General features: G+C 44.5%; 1 protein-coding gene across 2 annotated transcripts; it reads right to left on the bottom strand.

Moving 5' to 3' along the window:
* Positions 1–559: 559 nt before the first annotated feature.
* KIF3A (kinesin family member 3A) lies at positions 560–22,240 on the bottom strand. Of its 2 annotated transcripts, XM_075509767.1 has the most exons (19): positions 22,154–22,240; positions 20,314–20,596; positions 18,834–18,978; positions 18,505–18,589; positions 17,932–18,037; positions 17,018–17,157; positions 15,894–16,091; positions 15,337–15,511; positions 13,934–14,035; positions 12,241–12,312; positions 10,298–10,306; positions 8,511–8,667; positions 7,440–7,620; positions 7,021–7,131; positions 6,107–6,232; positions 4,910–4,963; positions 4,705–4,773; positions 4,374–4,498; positions 560–3,841 (listed from the first exon to the last, which is right to left on the bottom strand). In XM_075509767.1, the coding sequence occupies exons 1-19, from the start codon at positions 22,157–22,159 to the stop codon at positions 3,793–3,795; spliced, it is 2,193 nt and encodes a 730-aa protein (XP_075365882.1). In that variant the 5' UTR covers positions 22,160–22,240; the 3' UTR covers positions 560–3,792. The 2 variants fall into 2 exon arrangements, with proteins under 2 accessions (XP_075365882.1, XP_075365881.1); XM_075509766.1 differs by lacking the exons at positions 10,298–10,306; positions 12,241–12,312.
* Between the last annotated feature and the right edge of the window lie 217 nt (positions 22,241–22,457).

The raw sequence follows: 22,457 nt of genomic DNA, 5'->3' as shown, positions 1-22,457 counted from the left end.
AAATACAGGGTGTGACAGGCTTGCCATGTAGCACAAGGACAGTTTTAAAAGCCAGAACAGTGTGAAAAGCCTTCTCCCCATCAGCTGTACCACCTATGCAGTGCACGTATGCAAGAGGAGGCAGAACACGTGAGCACCGACTGTGTCGGTGGACAAGCAGCTGCTCTGGCTCAGCTGGGCTCTCCCCTTCCCCCAGGGCAGCTCAGGACAACCCCAGCACAGGACAGGCTTGAACAAGGGGCTCATCAGCCCCTTGGGGCACATCTCCTGGTCTGCAGACCGGCCTCATCCCCCTGATCTTGTCCGGAGTCTTGCAAAGCATCCTCTTGTTCTGCCCTGCCTACCTCTTCCACAGGAGCTTGTTGCCCACTGCCCTGGGGCTTGGCAATGGGGGTACCCCACGCACCCCAAACTCACTTCTCTAACTTCTCCAGTAAGTGCTGTATATCACAGAGCTATACAGACTATTTTAGCCACCCTTCCTGACGTACCTTCCGATTCAACTGAGTTAGAAAGATGCTATATGTATAAAGTTATTTGAAAAACATGCACAGAGGTAGAACTAGGAATCAAGGATTTTATTTCATGGTATGAACATGCTCCAGGGACGCAATACTGATATATACAGTGTAATGAATAAAGTTTAATCATAAAACAAAGAATAATCAGAAATAAACAGAGTTAGAAAACCAATAAATAGGAAGACAAATTATACAAACAGACTAGAGTTTTTCCTATATACAGGACTGGCTAAGCAGAACTGTTGAAAGGTGAAAGCTGAACATGTGCAGACAGTGTAAGTCAGTGAAAGGCACTAAGGACCATCTTCCCCTCCTCTTAAAGAAAGGATCCGGAACAAGTTAAATATGAAATAATTCATTTACACAACATTAAACAACATAAAGCATCAAAAACCTCAATGTTAAGGTCGATGTTCTGGAATGAGGGGAATCTTCTGGTAGCAAGATGCAAAGATGAGCACACACAGTATATATAATATGGTAATATGGGTTTTGATAAATACTATAGAGCACGTACTGACCTGGGATGAGAATGGCTGTATTAAGCTCTTAAAAACCCACACAACCCAAACGCCTTCCTCATTAAAACGTGTTATGGACCCATTAGGCATTCACAGATTGTCCAGGGCTACGGAGAGGGCCCATATGGTAAACCTGCAAGCCAGACGCCCCGGTTTTAAAAGAAAGTTCCCAGAACTTCAACAAAATACACCAGTTAAAAGGTAAGCCAAGCTGATAGAACATCATGACCATGACAGTGTTCCACTTAAAATAAAGTCCTCTTGTGAGAACAGATAATTTGTTCTCCAAGCCCCCGTAACAGGAGATTACAACTAGTTTCTCCAATCTGCCAATTACAAAGGTGTGCAAGCAATTATTTATTAAGTGTTTTCTCTGCCCCAAGGCTCACTTAAATATGTAGAGTACTATTGTTTTCAGCAGCAGGACTGTCACATTAAATCGTAAAGCATATGCCTTTATAGTTAAGTTTTAAATATTTTAAATGCAGTGTCGAGGTTCACAGTAGTATCTTTAAGCCACTGATGTCTGTCAGGTAAAAGAATTTTCAATGGTCTTTTTGAAAGCACAGTTCAGGAGAAACTCCCTTAAAAACAGATCACTCAACAAGTCTTAGTACGAGACGTAACACAAAGGGAAATACAACAGTTATCCCTGGTTCTGAGAACTAGTACAGGCCAACATTAGGCATCTATCTGCTTGGACTGAGAACTGACATAAGGCCTAAGACAAAAGAGCATTTAAGCCATTTTCAGTCTGTCTTGTTTGACGAGAAGCATGCAACACAAGATAACCCAACTCTACCCAAGCACATTCAAAGCAAGGTCAGCTCTTCAAGGGCAAAACCAACTACAGCTTAGATCAGACAAAAATTCAGAGTATTTACATCTTTAAATGCTAGGCCAGAGAAAACAAATGCCAGTGTTTGTATTTGTATCTTGTATGAACTTAGGTGACAAAGCCAGACCTTGTATGAACTTAGGTGACACTCCCCCCCCCCCCGAAAACAGAGGGCAATATATTCTTCTAGGTCATGATCCTGAAAAACACATTTTAAAAAAACAGGAAACAGGGAAAAGCTTACAACTCATTTAGAATATCACTGACTATATCTCCAGAGCAAAATATGCCCTTACAAGACCAGTTTTAACTATTACAGATCCTGTCACAGACCCGTTAGAGAGCCACAAGGTACATCCAGTTAAGCATCCTGACGGTAAGAAAGGGCTATCAGCTTTGAACTACTCTAAGTACTTCACAAGAACATTCTGGTAATTGCAAACATGGCTACTGGCAAGAACTCAGGACACCTAGGGAGCTGTCTTGTTCTTTCTGTCATGCTTAAGGACTCAATTTCTCCTATTAGTAATCACAGCTTTTTAAGGTAACACTAAGATTACATGGACATTACAGCTAATTACCACCACCCTGGCATGGGAACGGTTAAGATGCCTGCAGCTGATGTGCTCCAGCCCAAGTTATAAAGCACACACAATCCAAAGGAGATGCATTTTCTCTGGGACACAAAAGCAATGTATTAAAGTGATATGTGTCTATTAGCAGCATAAATACCAAAGAAAAAGAGCAGCCACCACACATAAATGGTTATCAGAGACCAGAATTTTTTTTCCTCTCAGAGCATAGCCAGGGACCCGAGATGATACAATCTACACAGGAACACCAACAGCATCAGCTATTTCAGGGGATGTTACTATTCTGGGAAAACTGGAAAATTCATGCCTGTTTAATATAGCAGAGTCAAATTCACCCTCAGTTTAGAGCACTGGTCCAGTGCCCTTGTAGCCAAGGATGAGAAAACAGAGCCATAATGCTCACAGTCCCAAGGCTGAAGCCAAGTCCTAGTATTACAGCATTCCCCTTAAATAATCTCTGCTGTTCAGATTACAAAACAATTCACAGACATTTAAAAAATTCCATCTCAGAAGCATAAAAAGCAGCCAAAGCAATGCTGCAACACAGCCTTAAAAAGGAAGAAGAAAAAAAGCTCTCTTGCCTTTGCATCAAAGGCCTCCCTCCCCACAGTGCCAGCAGATCACACACAAATAGACAAAAATAAAAGCAGTAAACACACTTGTTTTCTGTTGCACTTAAACAGAGCATGGTCCCTTCCCAGAAGTCTCAGACTTTTGTAGTTCATGTTTCCCCTACCCAACTACTTTCTTTGTACAGCAAGACAGCAAATGAAGGGAACAGGACTGTGTATTTGATACACAATACGATCGGGTTACTAGCCACAGTGAGGAATATTTAAATAAAAGGGTTTGATGCTCTTAAAGGTTTGCAGCAACCACATTCAAACACAGATCAGTGCAACAGAGGACAACAGTGAAAGCTGCCAGTTATGTGCAAAGCAGGGCATAAATCAGATTTACCAGCCTTAAATTTTAGGATTTCATCAACTGTTTTGAGCTAACATGTCTAGCACTTAAACACACATCTAGGACCCTTATTTTCTATACATTTCAACAAGGATTGCCAACAATAGTTTCCCTGCACAACACGTTTAACACATGGAATTTCACAACCATCATATATACCAGTTTAATATTATGTTAATATAACATACAATATACGGGCAACTAAGGAAAAATACATTTTTTTAAAATAAAGCTCCATACCAGCAAGGCATGGATTTTATAGCCATGTCAAACTGTGCCATCTCTGGAATTCCATATTCTGGCCAAATCTTATACACTCACTGATTTTTACGGCAATTCTGAACAGGTCACACCTACTGCAGCAGAGAGTCAATGACGGCTCCTGGCTTTGCTGAACGTTTTCTGTTTGGAGAGCAGAAAGGAAAGGGAAAAATAACACCATACACACATCATTATGCTGTCTAGGAAAGACAGGGACCAGCCACATTTCAAGTGAAAATTACACAACGTTACTCTTCGACAAGCATCTGTCAAAACCAAACAAAAATAACCAAGAAAACCCATGCTGAAGTCTCCCTCAACAGCACATTACTTTCCACTAATAACAGTATATGCACTGCCAACGTGTCAGATGTTAAACTGAACCACAAAACACAGTAAAATAAAGCAAGAAGCCAGAAGAGGGGAACGCAGCAAAAGGGCATCAGAAAAATCCCCAGACAAGTCTTTCTGGCCAAGATTTTGCTGTAGTAAAGAGATTTCAGCTTGGTTCTGTCACACTTGGCACCAGTAAGCTTTATACCGTGCAAAATTTTAGCATTTTGTCTTCTCATTAAGCCAATGTTTGAAGACTTACGGTAAGTTTGCATGCACAAACTTAAGCCTGCCCCTGGGTAAATCCCCTGTTACATATAGATACTCCAAAGTTCTTCACCTTCTACCCGTCTTGGGCCTGGATCTTCCTTTTGAAGTCCTCGGCCTCTCCAGCTTCATCAGAGATTGCCTCAAGCTTTCTTCAGTGTAAGCTAAGTAAACATGGGAAAGGTCCACTTCAAAGGGCTAAAAAAACCAAAAAACCCACAAAACAAAACCATCAGAATCATTTCATACACTGATCAATGGTGCTTTTGTAATACTAGACAGACTCATCTCTTCAAAAGAAAAGAAAATTTAAATCGGACAGTTTCCCCATAAATACGCAGTGGTAGGCACAGGCAGAACATAGACCTATGCAGTTCAATACATGCTTATAAAGAGTGACTCACATCTTTTTCTTTTTTATCCAGGACAGGCGTCTGTTTCCTCATATTGTTTCCTGTATACGCAACACATTTCTTAAAAAAAGAAAAGGTCTGTTAGTAAAATCTACTGTGCACAGTAGAACTTTATCAATTTACTTGTGGGCTCAATTAAACTCCTCAGAAGCTCGTACTAACATTAGCTTGTACATGAGCCAGTTGGCTAGCTTACCAGCTGCCATTCCCCAATGTCCTCGTTCCAGTGAACGTAGTTTTCAATCATTTCCTAGAAAGAAATTAGGACAGTAATTGTTATAGACTTGCACAATCGACACTCCAGATGCATTTTCCAGAATATACATCCCTAAAGGCCTGGACAAGCTGCTTAAGAACAGTCTTGACCATTCCAAGTTGTTTTTATCAGGACAGCCATATCATGTTCAAAAACCCCTGTTGACACTCTGAAGGCTACAGAAGAGAAAAATACCACTCCCAAATTGTATGCGTTGGAATTCCCACTAAAGCACGAGTTTCCCATTATGCCAATGCCATCAGGATACCAATAAACACATATTGTAATATAGAAAAAATGAAAGATTAAGGGAAATAGTTTTTATATTTTCTGTTAAACAGTGTGCATCATATTTAAGCTTATCAGGAATTTTCTGGATATTGGGGTCACAAAGAAAACAAGAAGTGAAGAGTTCCAAGTTCAGTCTTACTACTTGGTATTAATAATCAGACATGAGCAAGCACAGCTTCAAGCACAGTGGAAAAAAGGTTTTGAACAGACTCAGAGCATGGACACACAGTGAATATACCAGTTAAATACATGGTGAATGTGATTTTTTTTTTTTAACTATTAGGAAAATATACTGCAAGAGAACAGAGATGAGTATATCCCTCTGCCTACAACCCCTGACACATTATACACTGCTTCCCTAAAACAGGTTCCATAAGCATGGAATTGTAGCCAAAGTTACCAAAACCCCCGAGAAATACAACAAAGCCATTCTGCATTCATTATTCATATCATCGTGCTGGTTTTGGAGCCAAATGTACTCACTAGCTCTGATCTTCTTCCAAGTGAGCTTCAAGCAGAAGTCCACCAGGTTACAAGCGTCACTTGACAAAAACCTCTTTTCCTACTTTAACATCACCTGGTTCTAACAATGCAGATAATGGCACAAACACATGAATGCAACCACGCTGCACCTGCTCAGCCAGCCCCAGCAAACAAAGGCTCACAGCAATACACACCAACTCATTTGTGCTACAACTCAGCAGACAAGTGTCCATCGGTTCACTGTCAATACCTCACAAAGAGAAAAGAAGCCAACTCATTCCATTTCTTGGACGGCAGAAAAGCTAGAGGACTCAGCGTACGTAGCACAATCCTACGTCACAGGCTTAGTTTCTTTGTCTTTACCTGGTAGTCCTGAGGAATGAAGTTGTCTATGATAAGCATCTGAAGACGGAGTTCCCTGCTCAGCTGCCGAATATTCTCCAGTAATCCTTCAATCTCTCTCTGATGCTCTTGTTGCAGATCTGCCATCTGAAGACAAACCAGGCATTTGAGAGGCATCAGACCTAGCTTAAGACATGGTAACAGCCTAAAAAAAGAACAGTCTTCTGCCTATACAAGGTTTTTGGGAAATGAAAGCAAACTCTGGTTATAAATACTAGAATATTTATCTCTGAAGAATAAACCCTCTGAAACATTCCAGCTCAGAGATGGCTGAAAAGAGCATTAAGTTCTCAGTTTCATAAAAATGAAACTGGCCTTCTGCCAATCCAAGCTCTGCATCAGCTAAGAGCAGATGAAGAGTGTGCAGACAAGTTACATCCCTGGCAAGATTTCAAGGAAAGTCTCTGATCCCAAAGACAAAATGCACTTTTCATGAAGCAGGAACTCTAGATACCAGCCAAAGGACACATTGATCCAGTGTGATTGAGGAAGAGACAAGGGCAACAGGTAGCAAGGGCAGACAGATAAGAGCAGAGGAGTATTTGGGCTGCTGCGAAGTAGGAGATTGGGCTGCCAGCAAACAATTTTTATTTTGTTTCAGAAATAACCAGTGTTTTTCCTTGAAGTTCTGAATATCTCGGAGTCTCACACATACCCCCTCTCAGCCTGGCTTGGGGAAAAGCTCTACCACATGCCCCTGTGAAGCTCTGACACCAGACTTAATTAGATCTTTTTGAATTACGTGAGCCAAATGGACAGCACAGAAAGACATTTCTAAAGATATGGTACTTTTTCCAGTGTTACAAAGCTGATGGCTTACGCTTCCCAGCTATAGTCCCTCACGTGATCACAGGCTGAGGACTTCAGACACTAACCTCCGATTTTGCAGCCATAAGCATGGTCCATACTTTCTTCAGCTTTTTGGTTTTCCCCTGTGCTTCTTCCTGGAGGCTGGTGTATTTCTCCTCGATGTCCAAGCGTTCTTGCTGTGTGCAAGATTTAGCACAGACATCCACACATTAACACAATCAAAGAAACTATCTGCAATAGCATGAACAAGAGGAGAAACTACTTGAACAAAACAAAGCATTTGCCAAGGGCACAGAGACCTGGCTTAGCCAGGCTGGCTCAGACCCACAGCGATCGCACTGCCAACGCGCGGCCTCTGAAGTTGTTAGCTTCTGCTGTGCTTTCAGAGTAGAGCCACATTTCACCCGCGTGAGCGATGCCAAGGCACACAACATGGTGTGTCCTGCCATTGCTATCTTCAGACAGCTACAGCATGTAACCCCACCTCCTTCTCCTCAAGCTCCTTGCGAAGCTGTTCTGCTCTCTTCCTTCGTTCTTCCAGTTCCATATTTGATTCTTCTAGAAGCTTCTCCTGCTCCTCTGCTTTTGCCAGCAAGTCCACTCCTCCCACAATCACTTTCTTCTCCAATGCAGACAGTTTCTCCAACAGGGACTGGTGCTCTTGTCTAGAGAGACAGGTAAGTGAAAAACTTCCTATCCTACAGTGCTTGCAAGGCAGCAGGTCCAGCTCAGTTTTACAGCCCAGACAGCATTCACAGGGCTGGAAAAACTTGTCTTGCTGCCAAGGGTTTAAGTAGGGGTGAGGCAGTGCAAGTGAACGCAGGGAGTTCCCTGAGCTCCAGCTCCCAGCGCTTTCTCGCAAGCAAAATCAGGTCAGCAGAGAAGTCTCTCCTGTTGCAAGTTCCCTCTGTGAGGGGCTGCAAGACACCAGCAATATTACCAGGCTACCCAAGGCACCCTCTCCCGAGGGCCCTGCCAGCACAGCAATGCCCAGAGGCAGCTGTAGAAATGGAAGCAAGCGAACAGAGATCAAGGCAGGGCAGCTGAGGTGCAAACCAGGAACGCTGGCTGCTGTTGGAGCAGCCTCTGACAGCAGGACTGTCCTATTTGCATGGGCCAGTGCGATCTCGGCAGCTTTTCAGCTCCAGAGTGGAGAAGCCCTACACCCAAAATGACATGCTCGTGACAGTGTGCTGCAGGAAACCTGGCTTGCTACACAGCTATTGCCCACTGACCCAGCAGTACAGCAGTACTGCTGCTCTTCACAGGTCTGCAGGGTTTGGAGGATTCGTTTATGTTTCTAGGCTACCTTGCACAACTAGATAAGAGAAGAAAGAAGTGGCAAAAGGATAAAGTTTGTCTTTTCCATCTGCTCTAAACTCTGAAAGCAGTATAAGCTCCTCTTTCACTTTGATAATAGCAAGAGCTGATGTTCAGTTTATACAAAGTTTGACAGGCACCTCACCGTGCATCTCCAGATATCCATAACTGAGTGGTAGATTAAGGAAGGAAAAACCCACACAACCACACAAACTGCTCAGAACAGGGTACTCACTGGGCTTTAAGCAAGTCTTTTTCTCTCTTCTCCAGTTCAGCTCTGGCTTTATTTCTTTCTTCTTCTTCCATATCAAGCTTAGTTTCAAGAGCTTTTCTCTCCTCTTCAATCTTTGCTTGCATCTCTACCATCTTATCAGGGGAAACTTTCTTTTTGCCTTTGGAAGAGATAGGGAAAACAAATTAGTTCACAGAAAAATAAGACAGCCTCTGTATCACAGCATTTTTTCCAAGTTCAGATTCAATACTTGCATTTAACAAAAATGAATTTAATTAGATGTCAGCTCCAAGCTGGGCACAACTCAGTCTTTCAAATCCCATTTTAACATTGACCAGTTGTCACTAGTTCCTACAGAGAGGGAACGCTGTATAACTAACACTACAACGTAATTCCCCCACAATAGAAAACATACGAACACTTGGAGAAGGAACACTGCCTAAAGAGTAGTCTGAGCTGGAAACTCAGATCTTCTAACTATGTAGATTAGGCCAAATGAAGGAAAACAGAAGACTGCCTCAACCTACAGCTATAAGAGCTAAGCTACCAAGAGTTACATACTCAAATTCCAGATTACCATCCCCACCACACCCCTCCTTCATTGTCCTCCTTATGGGTTTACCCACTGCAAAGTGAGCATGTAGATATTTTAAGAACGCACAACTATGAAAATACAGAGACTAGAGAAATTCAGAGCAGCCCTATGAAAAACAGGCAGTTAAAGAAACTTCTTGGTGGTATTCGATTTATGTAACAGTGACTACCCACAGATTTGAAAGTACTGAGGTTTGCTGTGACTTATCAACTGTGTCTTTACAGCATAACTACTACTAAGTAAATCAGGTACATTTCATAGCGGGTTACAAAGGAAGTGGCCAGAGCAACTCATTGAACCTATCGGCCTGAAGGGTTGGCCCCAAACCCTGTGATTTTGACACAAAGTGTGAGGCTGCTGCTCTTGGAAGTCACTCTGCAAGTCTTGAGTCAACTTTCATTGTAATCCCAAGAGTGCCTAAGGCAGGTGAACAGAGATCCTTGGGGGTTCTTTGGAGAGAGAGAGAGAGAGAGTGCCCAGCCTACGTGCATTTCCTCAAATCCACAAGACTCCCACAAGTCCTAAATCTCCCTTCATTCACTACAAGCGAATCCTTCATTTTCATGTTTTGCTCTTCTCCAGACATGAAAAAACCACCCACAGAATCCAGATGCCTAGAAACTAACAGAAGCCATTGACTGTCAAGGGACTGTTTTTCACAGTGACATAATGCATATGGTCAGAACATGCTCAAAAAAGTCATTGTTCAATAAAAGGCTTCCTTTCCCTCCAGTCTTCATGGCATTCAGCTTTATTTATATATAGGTATGAGCTCTAGCAGACAGACAAGATGCACTGTATTTGTAAACACGCATGCACATATGTACATATCTGTATGCATATTTATTCATGCGCACAAAAGAATATAATTAGTTTTGTGGCAAAGTAAGGATTTCAGCACTACAGCAAACAACATCTTAGTTTCCATCTGCTAAACTTAGGAATCAGATAATAAGCACTTATGTCTGGATCTGTGGTGAAAGTCTCTCGCTAATTAGTCTGAGTAAGAAGCTTTCTGAAAGTGCTATGCAGAGATCATCATATAAAAAGAGATAAGCCAGATAAAGGCTTCTTACTGTTAGTACACATTTCTATATATTCTCAGTGTAGGAGAAAAAGAACTAAACCCAGGTGTAAGGCCCTTTCACAAGCTCTGCAATTGTGTTATAAGGAGGTGGAAATCAATTACACCAACCTGCTTGATCTTGCATTAAGAGGAAGTAGAAAGCAAGTCGCAGAGAGGCAGCATATGCATAAAAACAGGAGGAAAGAAAATATATTATTGCTTTGATCATTTTGGACAAAGATCATCAGCATCAGAACAAGCATTAATTTTATGTTTCTAGAGTAGAAACAAGCATGTTTCTAGAGTAGAAAACACAGGATAATAATCACTAAAAAAACTCCATTAGAGCAAACATTAATGCATCGTGATTTTATGCTAGAGCAGAGAAAGTTTCTGTACTTCAGAGTGCTTTGCATATCCAGGATAATCTTCAGCTCACTCTTGCATTCTTCTGCCCATTCAATGCAATGCGGAATCTAAATGTAACATTATGAGCCTGCCGCAAAGATCATGCCCTAAGAAACAATTAAAGAGGGTAGATTTCTTCTTCAATAAGAGACTTAATGCTTCGCCCACCACCACCACTCAAGACAGCCAATTCTGTTATATTACCTGTGAAATATTAGCATACAGAAGACTCGTTCTAAGTTTTAACCAAGTTTCCAAGCCAATTCTTTGCAAGATACATGACAGTTGCACATAGGGAGTCTCAGCACAAGATTTCTCCATTTAATTACACAGGGTATTAGTTGGTTAATTTGCAGTAACTGATGCTTCCATAGAGGTATATAGCCAGTTTTGGTTATTCAAGCAAGTGCAGCAAAAAAGGCAGGACAGGAAAGGGATAATGAAAGACACCACATGCAAAAGGGTCACACTTGAGGACAGTTAATATCCCAAACCACATATAGCCACACTTATCCTAATCACCAAAAGCCCAGTGCAACTTCCACAACGGAGCTGTCTCCAAACTTGCAGGAGATGGACTCATCCACCCACTGCCCCATCAACAGTTTGCTATTAACTGTCCTCATCCAAGTAAAATACTCAGGTTTCAAGCAAGCTTTGAAAGAGCAAGTTTGAAGCAAGCAGATTCCAAGCCTACCATCATATGACCCACCAAAGGTCTCCCTTAGGTCGTGATCCTCCTTAACCTGCTACCACACTTTCTCTGAGCTGATGCTTTCCACTAACGTAACTAGTGTAAGTGTGATTGAACTATACAGCAATACTTTCCAGACTCTCTCCACACAGGGAGGAGAGTGGGCTGCATCTACACAGGATAACCACAACAGTGGGTGAAGTCCTTACAAGCCAAATCATGAGATGTGATTTATTGCTTCAGTCATCACTCATTGATGGCAGGATTTTTAAAAGGCACAGACCCCTCTCTCTGACCAGGAGCAGACTAGACTTTCCTCACTGCTAGACCAAAATCTAGATCCCTTGTTCCTCTGAACTAAGTCCCACAGTGATCAAGAACTTAAAGCCATGGGGCAGTTAAAACCCAACCACCACCAAGGATTTTTTAAGTATCTGCCAAAATAAAGCCAATCAACCAAGCCTTACAACGTTTTCTTTACAAGTATAAACCTCGTGTTGATTGTTGACTGCTCTGTTCGTTTTCTCCAGACCTAATTTTGAGAAGGCAGAGCCCAATATAACATAGCACGACCCATTTCACCTGTCTAGCTGTCCTTTTTATGAACTCATATTGTAGCAACTCCCATTTAAAAAGTTAGCTCAGACTTTTTTCTGATATTTTAGAGGGAGCGTTTAACACAGAAGTTGCAAACTGGTTTTTTTAACCTATTATTTCTCAGTTGTTTTTAAATCTTGCTCAAGCAGCATACTAAATTGCTTCCTATTCTCTCACATATCTGGCTAACAACGTGCACATTGAACAACTGTTTCAAGCATGGAAGCAGCAAAGGAAAGGCATGCTTTAGCAGAGTTAAAAGTTCGGGTTTATCTTTCCAACGGACATAGCGGGGAAGAGTGCAGCATTGCAAAATGGAGTGTGCGGATTATGGAAAGGCCAAAGCTTAAAGGACTTAAGAGCTCCCACTCACTAGTGAAGGACTTATCCAGAGGTTTCTCTATGACAGAGCATGTGGAGTCTGAACTACTGCTGCTGCTACTGCCTGGAAAACAGAAATGCGTCCCACAGAAAAACCCAGAGAGGAAGAAACATGCAGATGGGAAGTTAGTTCTAAAGGAAAGAAACCCAGAAGGGCCAGCAACCTAGTTCAGAGGCACAGGTTCCCATTAGGAAGCATTTGCTAGGATCCCTCCCAGACTCAGCTCGCAAAGCCACCGTTTCCCAGCACAAGATAGCATGCTCAGAAAGACACTTCAGTTAAAACCCATCTTAACCAGCCTACAGCTTAAAACAACATGCCAAGGCAGCTTCCATTTCAAGCAACAATAGCACAGAAAACTAGATCACAGTGGAGAAGGCTGTGGATATCTGCAGTAGCAGAGGATTCAGTGACCAGGAGTCCTTTCCAGCCTTATGCACATGGCAATGTGCACTTTTCCCTCTGGAAGGCAGAATCAGCTTACACAGGGACAGTAACTGTGCATACTGCTGCTGAGCAGCACCCTTACTTAGGGAACTTAGAGTAGCTTGTTTGGAAGTTGAGTAAGTCAGTTATTTGCCCTCTACTCCTTTCATGCAGCATTTTGAAGGTGGTCTCCTCTTGGGAGGAGATTTGGGAGGACTTGGTTCTTGATGAAGACAGCAGTCAATCTTTTTGCTTCTAGAAATTACCAAAAGGTGAAAAATGAAGTTGTTACAGCTATCTCCAAAGGCATGACAAAGGTCATTTACGACTCTACTTGGACAGATACCAAAATGAAGAGAGTGCATCTAAAGCAGAAATGCTTTTATAGGAATTTTTTTTAAACAGATGTGGGTGCTTCAGGACAGGAAGGCAGTTTGAATGTCAAAATTAGTTTACTAGAGAAGCTAGAAGTTGAGATGTAGCACTGGGTTTGACTTCTCTACTCCCCATGAAGAAGCATCAGAGAGGTTCTAGGGGCATAGCAAGCTCCCTGGAAGCCACAGCATCCCATAGTACACAGCGACCTGCAGTTCTAGGTTCAGCAGCATCCCTTGGGGTTTAGATGTTACGCAGTAGTTTAACACTGGTGTAGGACAAAGCAAACTTCACCATGGGATTTCCAGAGTGCTCCCAAACAAGGGATGTGCAGCTCCCATTCAGCTTTTCAGCTTGCACAAAGACACCCAAAGGTGAAGTTTTTCCTCTATCAACATAAAATAGGACACCAGAAGAGTCAGTTACTGAACATCCATAAGACAGACGAATCCTTTGCCTAAACCACAGCCAAAATTCCCCTCCAACCATTCCCATGGTTATAAAACCCCGTGTCTGCCTATCATTGATCTTTAGTGTCTTCTTCCTCCCACCTCTGTGAGCAGGGGAAGTTCCACACCACCAGTCACAAGCCATACACAGCCACCTTGCGACAACCAGGGAGCCACCACAAAAGATGTTACCACAAGCACAACTACCCAAGTGGAAGCGGATACTACACAGGTTCAGAGCTGTCCATCTACGGAGACGGCACCAAATAGCTTCGTTTCTAGGAGAGGCATGATAATTGCAGCGGCAGTAGGGCAGCTCTACAACTCCAGTTTTCCCCGCCTGGCATCAGTTTCTGGTGCCAGCTACAGTTTCTGACACCAGCTGCTGGTTAAGAGGACATTGGTGGCACTGACAGGAATCTCTACTGCCTTACCCCGCCGTTTCTTCCGCTTCTCCCCATCCTCTCCAATCTCCCCATCGTCTTCTTCATCCTCCTCTTCAGAATCACTGGTCTCAGAACCAGATATCTCTTCCCCTAGAACAGAAGAGCGTGCTTTTTGATGTACTTTCCTTCACCTCATATCAGCTTGTTACTGTGACAGCAGCATTTCTCCAAACCCAGCAGTGTCCAACACCAGCTTATGAGCACCTGCAGAAGCCATTAACTGTTGAGCAGACAGACAGCTTGCCATGGCTCAGGAAACTTAAAGAAAACCAAGATAAGCAATTTAATGCTGAAGTCAACGTGTATATGTTAAAGCTCAAGTGGGTGCTTTTCAGGGAAATAAAGCATCCTTGCACTACTGAAGTGTTAAGCTACAAAGTTTTCCTAGCAGGGTCTCCCCCATACCTTCTCTTCCACCTCAGATGGAGGAGAAAACAGTCAGATGAACAAAGTTCACACAGACTTGCTGCTTAATCAGACACCTGTATACATGAAGCTAGATGGCTGTTAACTGAGAAAATGGCCAGCTTCACAAGCATTTATCATTGTTGCCATTGCAGACACAATGCTCAGATGTTTCAGGCTGAGTCTGGAAACCAAACTTAATAGAATCCAACATTTAACATCCTGGCCTCCCTGTAATGTTAGCAAATATAAGGCTGTTTGTTCTGCAGCTTAGTCTAAAATTTAAGAAGCCACCCTCAGCCCACCAGGGATGAGACAGCTACACCCAGCTCCCAACCCTTGAAGAAAGCATTACTGACCATTTCCTGCTTCTCCTGAATGGGGCAGACTCCAAACAGCAAGTCATGCTGGAGTTATTGCTACAGCTGTTCTGTGCTGAGAGCATCTCTCTGGAGAGAGGTGTTGTGCCAAGGTCACTGTTTAGCAAGCATCCCTCTGGCAGGGTCCTTCGATGTTGATGGACTAATAGTGTCACAAGGCCACGAAGTTACAGGGCTTAAAGAAGCTTCTTATTTCTCTGTGCATTGTTTGAAAGTCAGCCCGGGTTCTAGCTCCAAAAATTTGGTTCATTTTCCCCCCCCCAAAATGCATCCCTCCTCCTCAAACAGAGAAAACATTTGACCTTTTGTGAGGGTACATTTTAATTCCCCACAGTGTAATTCCCCATTTTAATTCCCCAGGGCACCCGGGCACACCTAACTCAGCCCAGAAGCTACCGCTTAACCTAGTGCCAAGTGCCACCTAGTGGGGAAAGCCCGGCCCCCCGCCAGCACCTGCTGCCGTGGGGACACCTCTCCTGGAACCCAGCAGGACACTGCCCAGCTACTGAACTCGTGTGACACATCCCCAAATAGCGAAGAATGTTCACACTCAAACAGAACGAGCGTTGGTATAGAGAGAAATGCTAGGAGGAAGGAGAATCTCACCTTCTTCCAGTTTTTTCTTAAGCTCTTCAATTTCTTTTTGAAACTGGCGGAGCAAAGCATCCTTGGGATCTTCATTAATCCTGGCCTTGTTCTTTATGTTCTTGGCTCGGTTTGCATACCTGAGAGTGCTGATCGTCTCATCGTAGTTGTAGTCTGCTGGACCAATGTTCGCACACTGTAACACATGGAAGACCGAGTTACTGGAGGACAGTGTCAGAGCCCAGAATGGGGACCCATCCCCAGCTCTGCCTATCTCACACTGCTACTCCTTCCCAAGCTTTCCTGCTGCTCCTACACCTAAGCTGCTTTTGGCTACCCATGCACAGCTTCTATTTGATCTTATGCACATGTGTCCATTTGCGCTATGTTTAGAACCTCACCTATACAGAAGCAAAGAGAAAAGACAGAAAAAGATGCACATAAAAGGTTCCCTAAGCTGCAAACAGCTCTGAAATAAAGAGGTAAATACCAGGCTGTTCTCATGGCAAAGCCACTATGCTATCCCTGTAAAAATGCAGCTCGATCGCTGGCACTGGAAAGGGCATCTCTCAGCTTACCATCATGGTTTTGGAGTTACCCCCCAGAGAATCCTGAAGGAGCCGTGTAAGTTTGGAGTTACGGTAGGGCACGTGGGTGCTCTTGCCATCCACCAGCGCAGAGATAACATTCCCCAGTGTGGAAAGAGAAAGGTTGATCTTAGTAGCTTCCTTCAGTCGCTGCCCTGTGGCTCCAGTTTTTGCCTGTCTTTCAGAACCCTGGAAAGGGAACAGGGAGCAGAAGCGGGAGTGATAAGAGATCCTCTAATACATCTCCTTCCTCCAAAGAGGATCAACTACACCTGAAGTCTTGCTAGCAGCCACATTGCTAATCACCTCATCCGTTATTAGAGAATCTGGCTAAGTACCTCAGGCATTGTTAAAGAAACAAGTCAAACGGCTCTTAACTGAAGCTTTCAATGCCAACAAATTCTGGATTGCTCAAAGTAATGCAGCTGGGAAAAGAGATATTTTTGTCCCCGTGAACAAAAATTTCATGAGAAGGAAGTCAGCAGTTATGATGCACCTCAGCTGGAGCTGCTAAGCATCATCTCCAGCCTTTACTATCAGCAGATCGAGGGAGAAAAGCAACACTGCAATTATTTTAAAGTTTCATAGAGCAACCTGAACATACATCATGTAAATAAAGTTAACATGCAGACATTTAATGCCTTTATTCTCCCCTTTCCTGCATCTTCTCCAAGGAAAGATACTCCAGTGTAAAGTTTGGGCTAAAGACACATTTTTACGAGCACAATTACATCAGGTTGAAGTGAGTGACAGAGGGAGGGAACCTGCAAGCGATGAACTGCATGGTCACAACCCTCTAAAAAAACCAGCCTCTTGAAAAGACCCAGTTCTGCTGTCTAGAGAGCACTTTCCAATGTAGTTTATCCATTTAATGACTAATTTATAGAAGCAAGAGAGCGCTTTTACTGGGACAGACTCTAGCCACACTAAAGGCTCTTCCTGGTACACCTCTGATTTAAGGCCCCAAGAGAATATTTCACAGAAGTCAAATGTCAAACAGAAGTAGGGGCTTTAGCTGTGAAACAGGGGACATGTCCTTTACTGTGCCTTCAACTGGCATACATGAGCAGCGATGCCCACCATGCATTACGGCAGACCCGGCTGGTCCTACTTACAGCAAGATCGACAAGGTGAAGTTTGCCCATGCGCACATGCATGTTTCCATCAACCCCCTTCTCGCTGCACTCAATAGTGATAGTGAAGATGGCGTGCGAACGAGAGCTGTGCTCATTCATGTTTGTGGCACCAACAGAACCTTTTAATAGGGAGAAAAAGCAATGTTGTCTTCAGAATGAACCACATGCTCCTGTAACACTCTTCCTGCTCTCAAAGGAGGCTTATGCCTGCCTCTTCACCCAGCCCCGTTTTTCAGAAGATGGAAGAGGGATGCTCAGACTGAGCAGCAAACTATATTCTTGGGCACTGAAGTTGCAGCACATCTCTAATCTGGACTGGCAGAAGTGTTACAGCCTGCTGTAGCTCTAAGCCAACCACAGACTCCCATCCCAAGGGCAGCAGTTTCTTTAAGGCTACAAGATCAGTAGCCTAAGGCACTCACAGCTGATCCCTGAGAACAGCTGTATTTTGAGAAATAAGATCACAGCAGTCCATGCCAAGAGCAACAGTAGGCAGAACCTTAGGTCATAAAACAATCTGAGCTTAAATAAGAAGTCTTCCAGAAAACATAAACCACCTCCCACTCACAGCATAGCACAGGCTAGTAGTTGTTCATCCCAATCAGAACTGCAGAGGGAAAAGAACCAAGACACACACTGGTAGTTCTGACAACACTGACTGCCACTCATTACATCCTCCCCTTCACCGTTTCCCCTGCTGGCACTGGCCGATGTGGGAGGCACAGCCTTCTTTACCTGCCCCTGCACAAAAGGAGTTTGGGAGGAGACATCCTTTTTGTTCTGCTCAGCTGAACAACCTTTCCAGCATTAGGACTAGGATCTCTTACTGTGGTCTCATAACCAGACCTCTGTTCTGTCTGAGCTATAAACCCACTCACAGCAAGGCTACGTACGGTTCTTGTGGCCCAGAGTCATGATCCTGTCCATATCATCTGCATTGTTCACGACATAAGCTGAAAGGTCTTTGATATAAACTCCCACATCAGGTCTCTCTTTAACCTAAGAGAGAAACAGTTTAGATGGAGCATCCTTAGGAGATCCTCAATAGCAAATTTCAGTGGTACTGTAATAGTACAGTGATTTACTCCTCCAGGTTCTGGTTTGCACATAAAACACTCCAACACTCAGAATCAGAGCAGCTAAGGAATCAAGACTCATGCAGGACAATATTCCACAGGTTTCCCCCAGTGGCAAATAGTGACTCCAAATCTCAATCTCCAATTCCTAGAAAGACTGCAGGCACAAACTGACTCAGATGGAATAGCCAGTTTCTCACTCTGCAGCTGACCAAGCGGAAAAGATTCAGAGATGTCAGTAGTGATATCCAGCTACTGTATCTTAAAGGAAATAGTACATGTGCTGAGGAGCCCAACCTCCCACTTCCCTTCGAGTGCTTCTCTGGTCTTTAAAATATAATATTGCTCACCGATTCAAAACAAACATCACATTCAGAACAGCAGGCTCACCTCTAATCTCTGCGTCTGGTCTTTTCCTAGCAGGTCCCGCACTTCTTCATTGTAAATTTCCAGGTAAGACACACGAACTAAAAACCTGAAGACAAACAGGTGGGTAGCCTTCTTAGCAAGACATTTGTTGAAGTCCAACAAACACAATCACGGAGTACAAAGAAAATGCAGTGATATACCAACACAATCCTGCTACCCCATCAAGAACTGCCTAAGTAGGAGCCTTTCAGCTAGGACCAGAGGTACCGTTTCAGTTGGCATTGTCAAGGTCAGGCTCCTACTACAGACAGACACACAAAAGACAGAAGCAGTTAAGAAAAGCTGTTTACCTTGTATCCCCCTCTGCCTTGGCAATGTGACCAAATATATGGGCAAAGGAATTGGGAATGATGCCTCTAAGCTCCGGAACTGCTCGGACCCCTTCCATGGTGAAAGTTTTGCCTGTTCCAGTCTGCCCATATGCAAAAATAGTACCTGAAGGATAAGACGACATATGGACAAACTCTAAGAAGTTGCTAACTGCAGTTTTACTTCATCCCTTCTTAGCCTGATAGCACTGAACACCTCTATTTTTATGGAGTTGAAACTTTCCACCCACTCCAGTAGATACTGTACAAGGCTAGGAGCAACAGAAATGTTGCTCCTAGCAGGCAGGGCTGAGCCACTGGTTTTTATCCAGCCTGCAAGATATCCAAGAAAAAGTCAGCTTGTTTTAACTGTGCAGAGTGGTTAAAGTATGGAGTGCTAGTACACTTAGGTCTCACACACAAATAATTAAGGCAAGCCCAATTAATAACATGGTCAATTAGAGGAAGATCATTATATACCAACTGCAAAACCAACTATTGCTAGTGCTCTAACACCACAGCAGAAACAGCGTGAGGCTTCTACAACACAGGCCAAAGCACAAGCCCAGTTCTGAACCTGCAGAAGCAGCTACAATTGGGACTAGATAATCAGCCTGCACAGGAAGACATCCAGAAACTTTACTGAGAGCCTAGACTCTGGTACTCCAGAAATACACTGTTCTTAAGTTTAGCCTAGCACTGCTGAAAACTCAAGTTTGGATTGTCAAGCCACAGACATTACAGGTCAGAAAAGCTGAATTTTAATCAGCTGAAACCTGGGTGGGTTAGCACAAGAGCTTACTAGGCATTTTACAAACCTTTAAAAACTTTGTAATCTGTTGTTGTTTACAGCATACTGTTATGGAAAGCAGTAATTTGCTTCCGTACTAGCATCTGCTTTCCTTTACATAATACATTTACATGCACAACAGACACGCACAGAAATCATGGTCATACTCTTCCCAGCTGTAGGAAGCAACAGTTTATCTGTGGGGTAGGGCAGATGTGTTTAACTAGTCATCTTAGTTTAAAACAGCAAAGTTTAGAGGAGAAAATGCAGCGGTTATATGCACAAGTCTGGTATGCATACCTAGTTACTGCAGGACCGTGGCAGCTGCCTGGTTACTGAAATTGTATAGTGAAGAGCCGCTGAGAATTCTGATAATGAGATAAAGTGTATATCTTTTGCAAACAGAAGATACAGAATAAAAACATACAGCTAACTGACCTCGGCTGAGTCTTGTTCATCACCAATCTCCCACTGTTAACGATCATAGTAGGTACAACCACTGAGTACTCAGAACAGCAAGTATCTTCAGGCTATTTTAAGTTAGAGGGCACAACAGAAACAATACAGGGCTATAGCCCTCAGAAGGTGAAACTCCCTCAAATAAGATCAGCAGGAACTCTAACAACGCAGAGAATAGGAAGTGGGATCCTCGACTTAAAACAAGGGACTTACCATTGTAACCTTCTAGGACAGAGTCAATAATAGGTCTTGCAGTTAAATTATAGACATCCAGCTGTTTACTCTCTGGTCCAAACACTGTGTCAAATGTAAATGTCTTGGGAGGCTCATTAGATGAGTCTGTTTTATGAACAGTTATAGTTCCTCTCATTTCATCTACGTTGACTGCCATTTTGTAGCCCGTAGCCTTCTCTCGTTCATTAAGAGGCCGGCATCGAACAACGACCTTGACATTATCACAGCTCTCTGGCTTGTCCAGCTTCTCAGGCTTGTTGATCTATAATTATTAAAAAAAGCCAAAAAAATACACAGGCTGCAACACTACTGTTAACATACCTGTGCGTTTAAGCACAAACACTGTTGAATCAACTCAAGTAGATACATACATCTCCATGGGATCATTAACTTGGGGACTTAAAACCAGAACTGGTTTATAATTAAAACTGAGAGAATAACATACACTTATTCAGTCAATGCAATCTTCTTCTGTTTGCTAACGTGGCAACTGATTGAGTAAAACTTGAGAATTCGATATCATCTATGAATTTCTTCAAGAAACAATTTCATGCTTGCAAACAATCTGCAAGCAGCTTGCTGGAAGTCGGTGCAGTCGTGCCATTCTTTTACATTAACACGGACCATGCTCTCTCACTGGAGCACACGCGTCTCAAACCTTACAGGTGACATAAGCAGATACCAGCAAGCACTGGCTGAAGAGAATTAATTTAAGTCACAAGTTTCAGTGTACTTGCTGAATTTTAATCGTTTAGAAAATTCAAGCATCGTATTATAAAAGCTCGCAAGCCTTTTCTTTCACAAAGTAGTTACAAATACAAATTTTGAAGCACCACTGATTAATTTGATGTCACATGCTCCTCCTGATTAAATAAATCTAAAACGCATTTGACCTAGTAAAGTCTAAGACACTACGCTTGTGGTAGGTGCTGTAGCTGAGCTTTTAACTACTTCTAAAGCAGCTGTCTTGGATGTCAGCAAGAAACAAACCCTGTTTCCAAGCGCCTCTCCCACCAGCTGCCATCTGCCTAGATTCCTCTCAGGCCTCAGCAGAGGCCAGCAGCAGCTTCTGTTGCTCTGGTGAAAGCAGGGAGCTGATTAGTCTCACCTTGGTGGAGGAGAAGGGATCCTACAGTCTTATTCTACCACCGTAGGTACAAGAGAGTTTCCAAAATCAGCTACAGAATTAGTGAGTCACGATGAGCCACATGCTACCTCTCCATTGCACCGTCATCCACAGCTTCCCAGAGGAAAGCGCGCAGGGTGACAGGCCGTCCGAGCAGACGGACAGACCTCGGCCCCGAGCAGACAGACAGGCAGACCCCGGCCCCGAGCAGACAGACAGACCCCCGCATTCCTCCCACCTGGCACTTCCCCAGCCAGAGCCGTTCGCCTCACCGCGCCCTGCGCTGACAGCAGCGGGCCCTGCCGCCGCGGTGAGCCTGCGCAGCGTCACCGGGAGCCCGGGGAGCAGAGGCCAGACCCTCCCGTGAGGCGAGGCCGGCCCTCTCCCCTTGCTGCCAGGGGACGCGCCCCGCCCGCAGCCCCTCACCCCACCGGCCCCGCTCAGCCTGACAGGGCGGCACACGCCGCCCGCGATTCCCCGTCCCACGGCGCAGGCGGCTCCCATGCCCAGACGGGAACGCGAGCAGAGGCCGCGGCGGCGGCGGCGCCGCCGAACCCCCCCCTCCCCTCCACGCCGGGCGCCGCGGCTCCCGTCAGCGACGGGCCGAGCAACGCAGGAACCGGACGGCACCACGGCCGGTCACACCGCGCTCCCTCCCCGCGGCGGCCGCAGACCCGGCGCGGCGGGGCTCACCGGCATGGCGGCGGCGGCGCGCGGGCAGGGAGCGGCGCCGGGCGCGAGGGACCCGCCGTGCGGCACAACGGAACAATAACAGCACCGCGCCTGCGCCCGCCCCGAGCCGCCCCGGCCCGCAGCCAATCCCCGCGCGCTGCGGAGGCCACGCATCCAATCGCTGACGAGGAAAGGAGGGGCCCGGCCTGCCCCTCGCGGCCATAGGTGCCAGGCCCCGGCCAATGAGGGAGGCGGAGCGGCGGGGATGGGAGGGGCGTCGCCATGGGAACGGCGGGGGGCGGGGGGGGCGGGGCGGGGCGGTGCT

The sequence above is a fragment of the Mycteria americana genome, chromosome 8, assembly GCF_035582795.1.
Source record: "Mycteria americana isolate JAX WOST 10 ecotype Jacksonville Zoo and Gardens chromosome 8, USCA_MyAme_1.0, whole genome shotgun sequence".
Classification (NCBI taxonomy): domain Eukaryota; kingdom Metazoa; phylum Chordata; class Aves; order Ciconiiformes; family Ciconiidae; genus Mycteria; species Mycteria americana.
The sequence above is the reverse complement of the archived record's forward strand: the minus strand, read 5'-3'. Positions and strand labels throughout refer to the sequence as shown.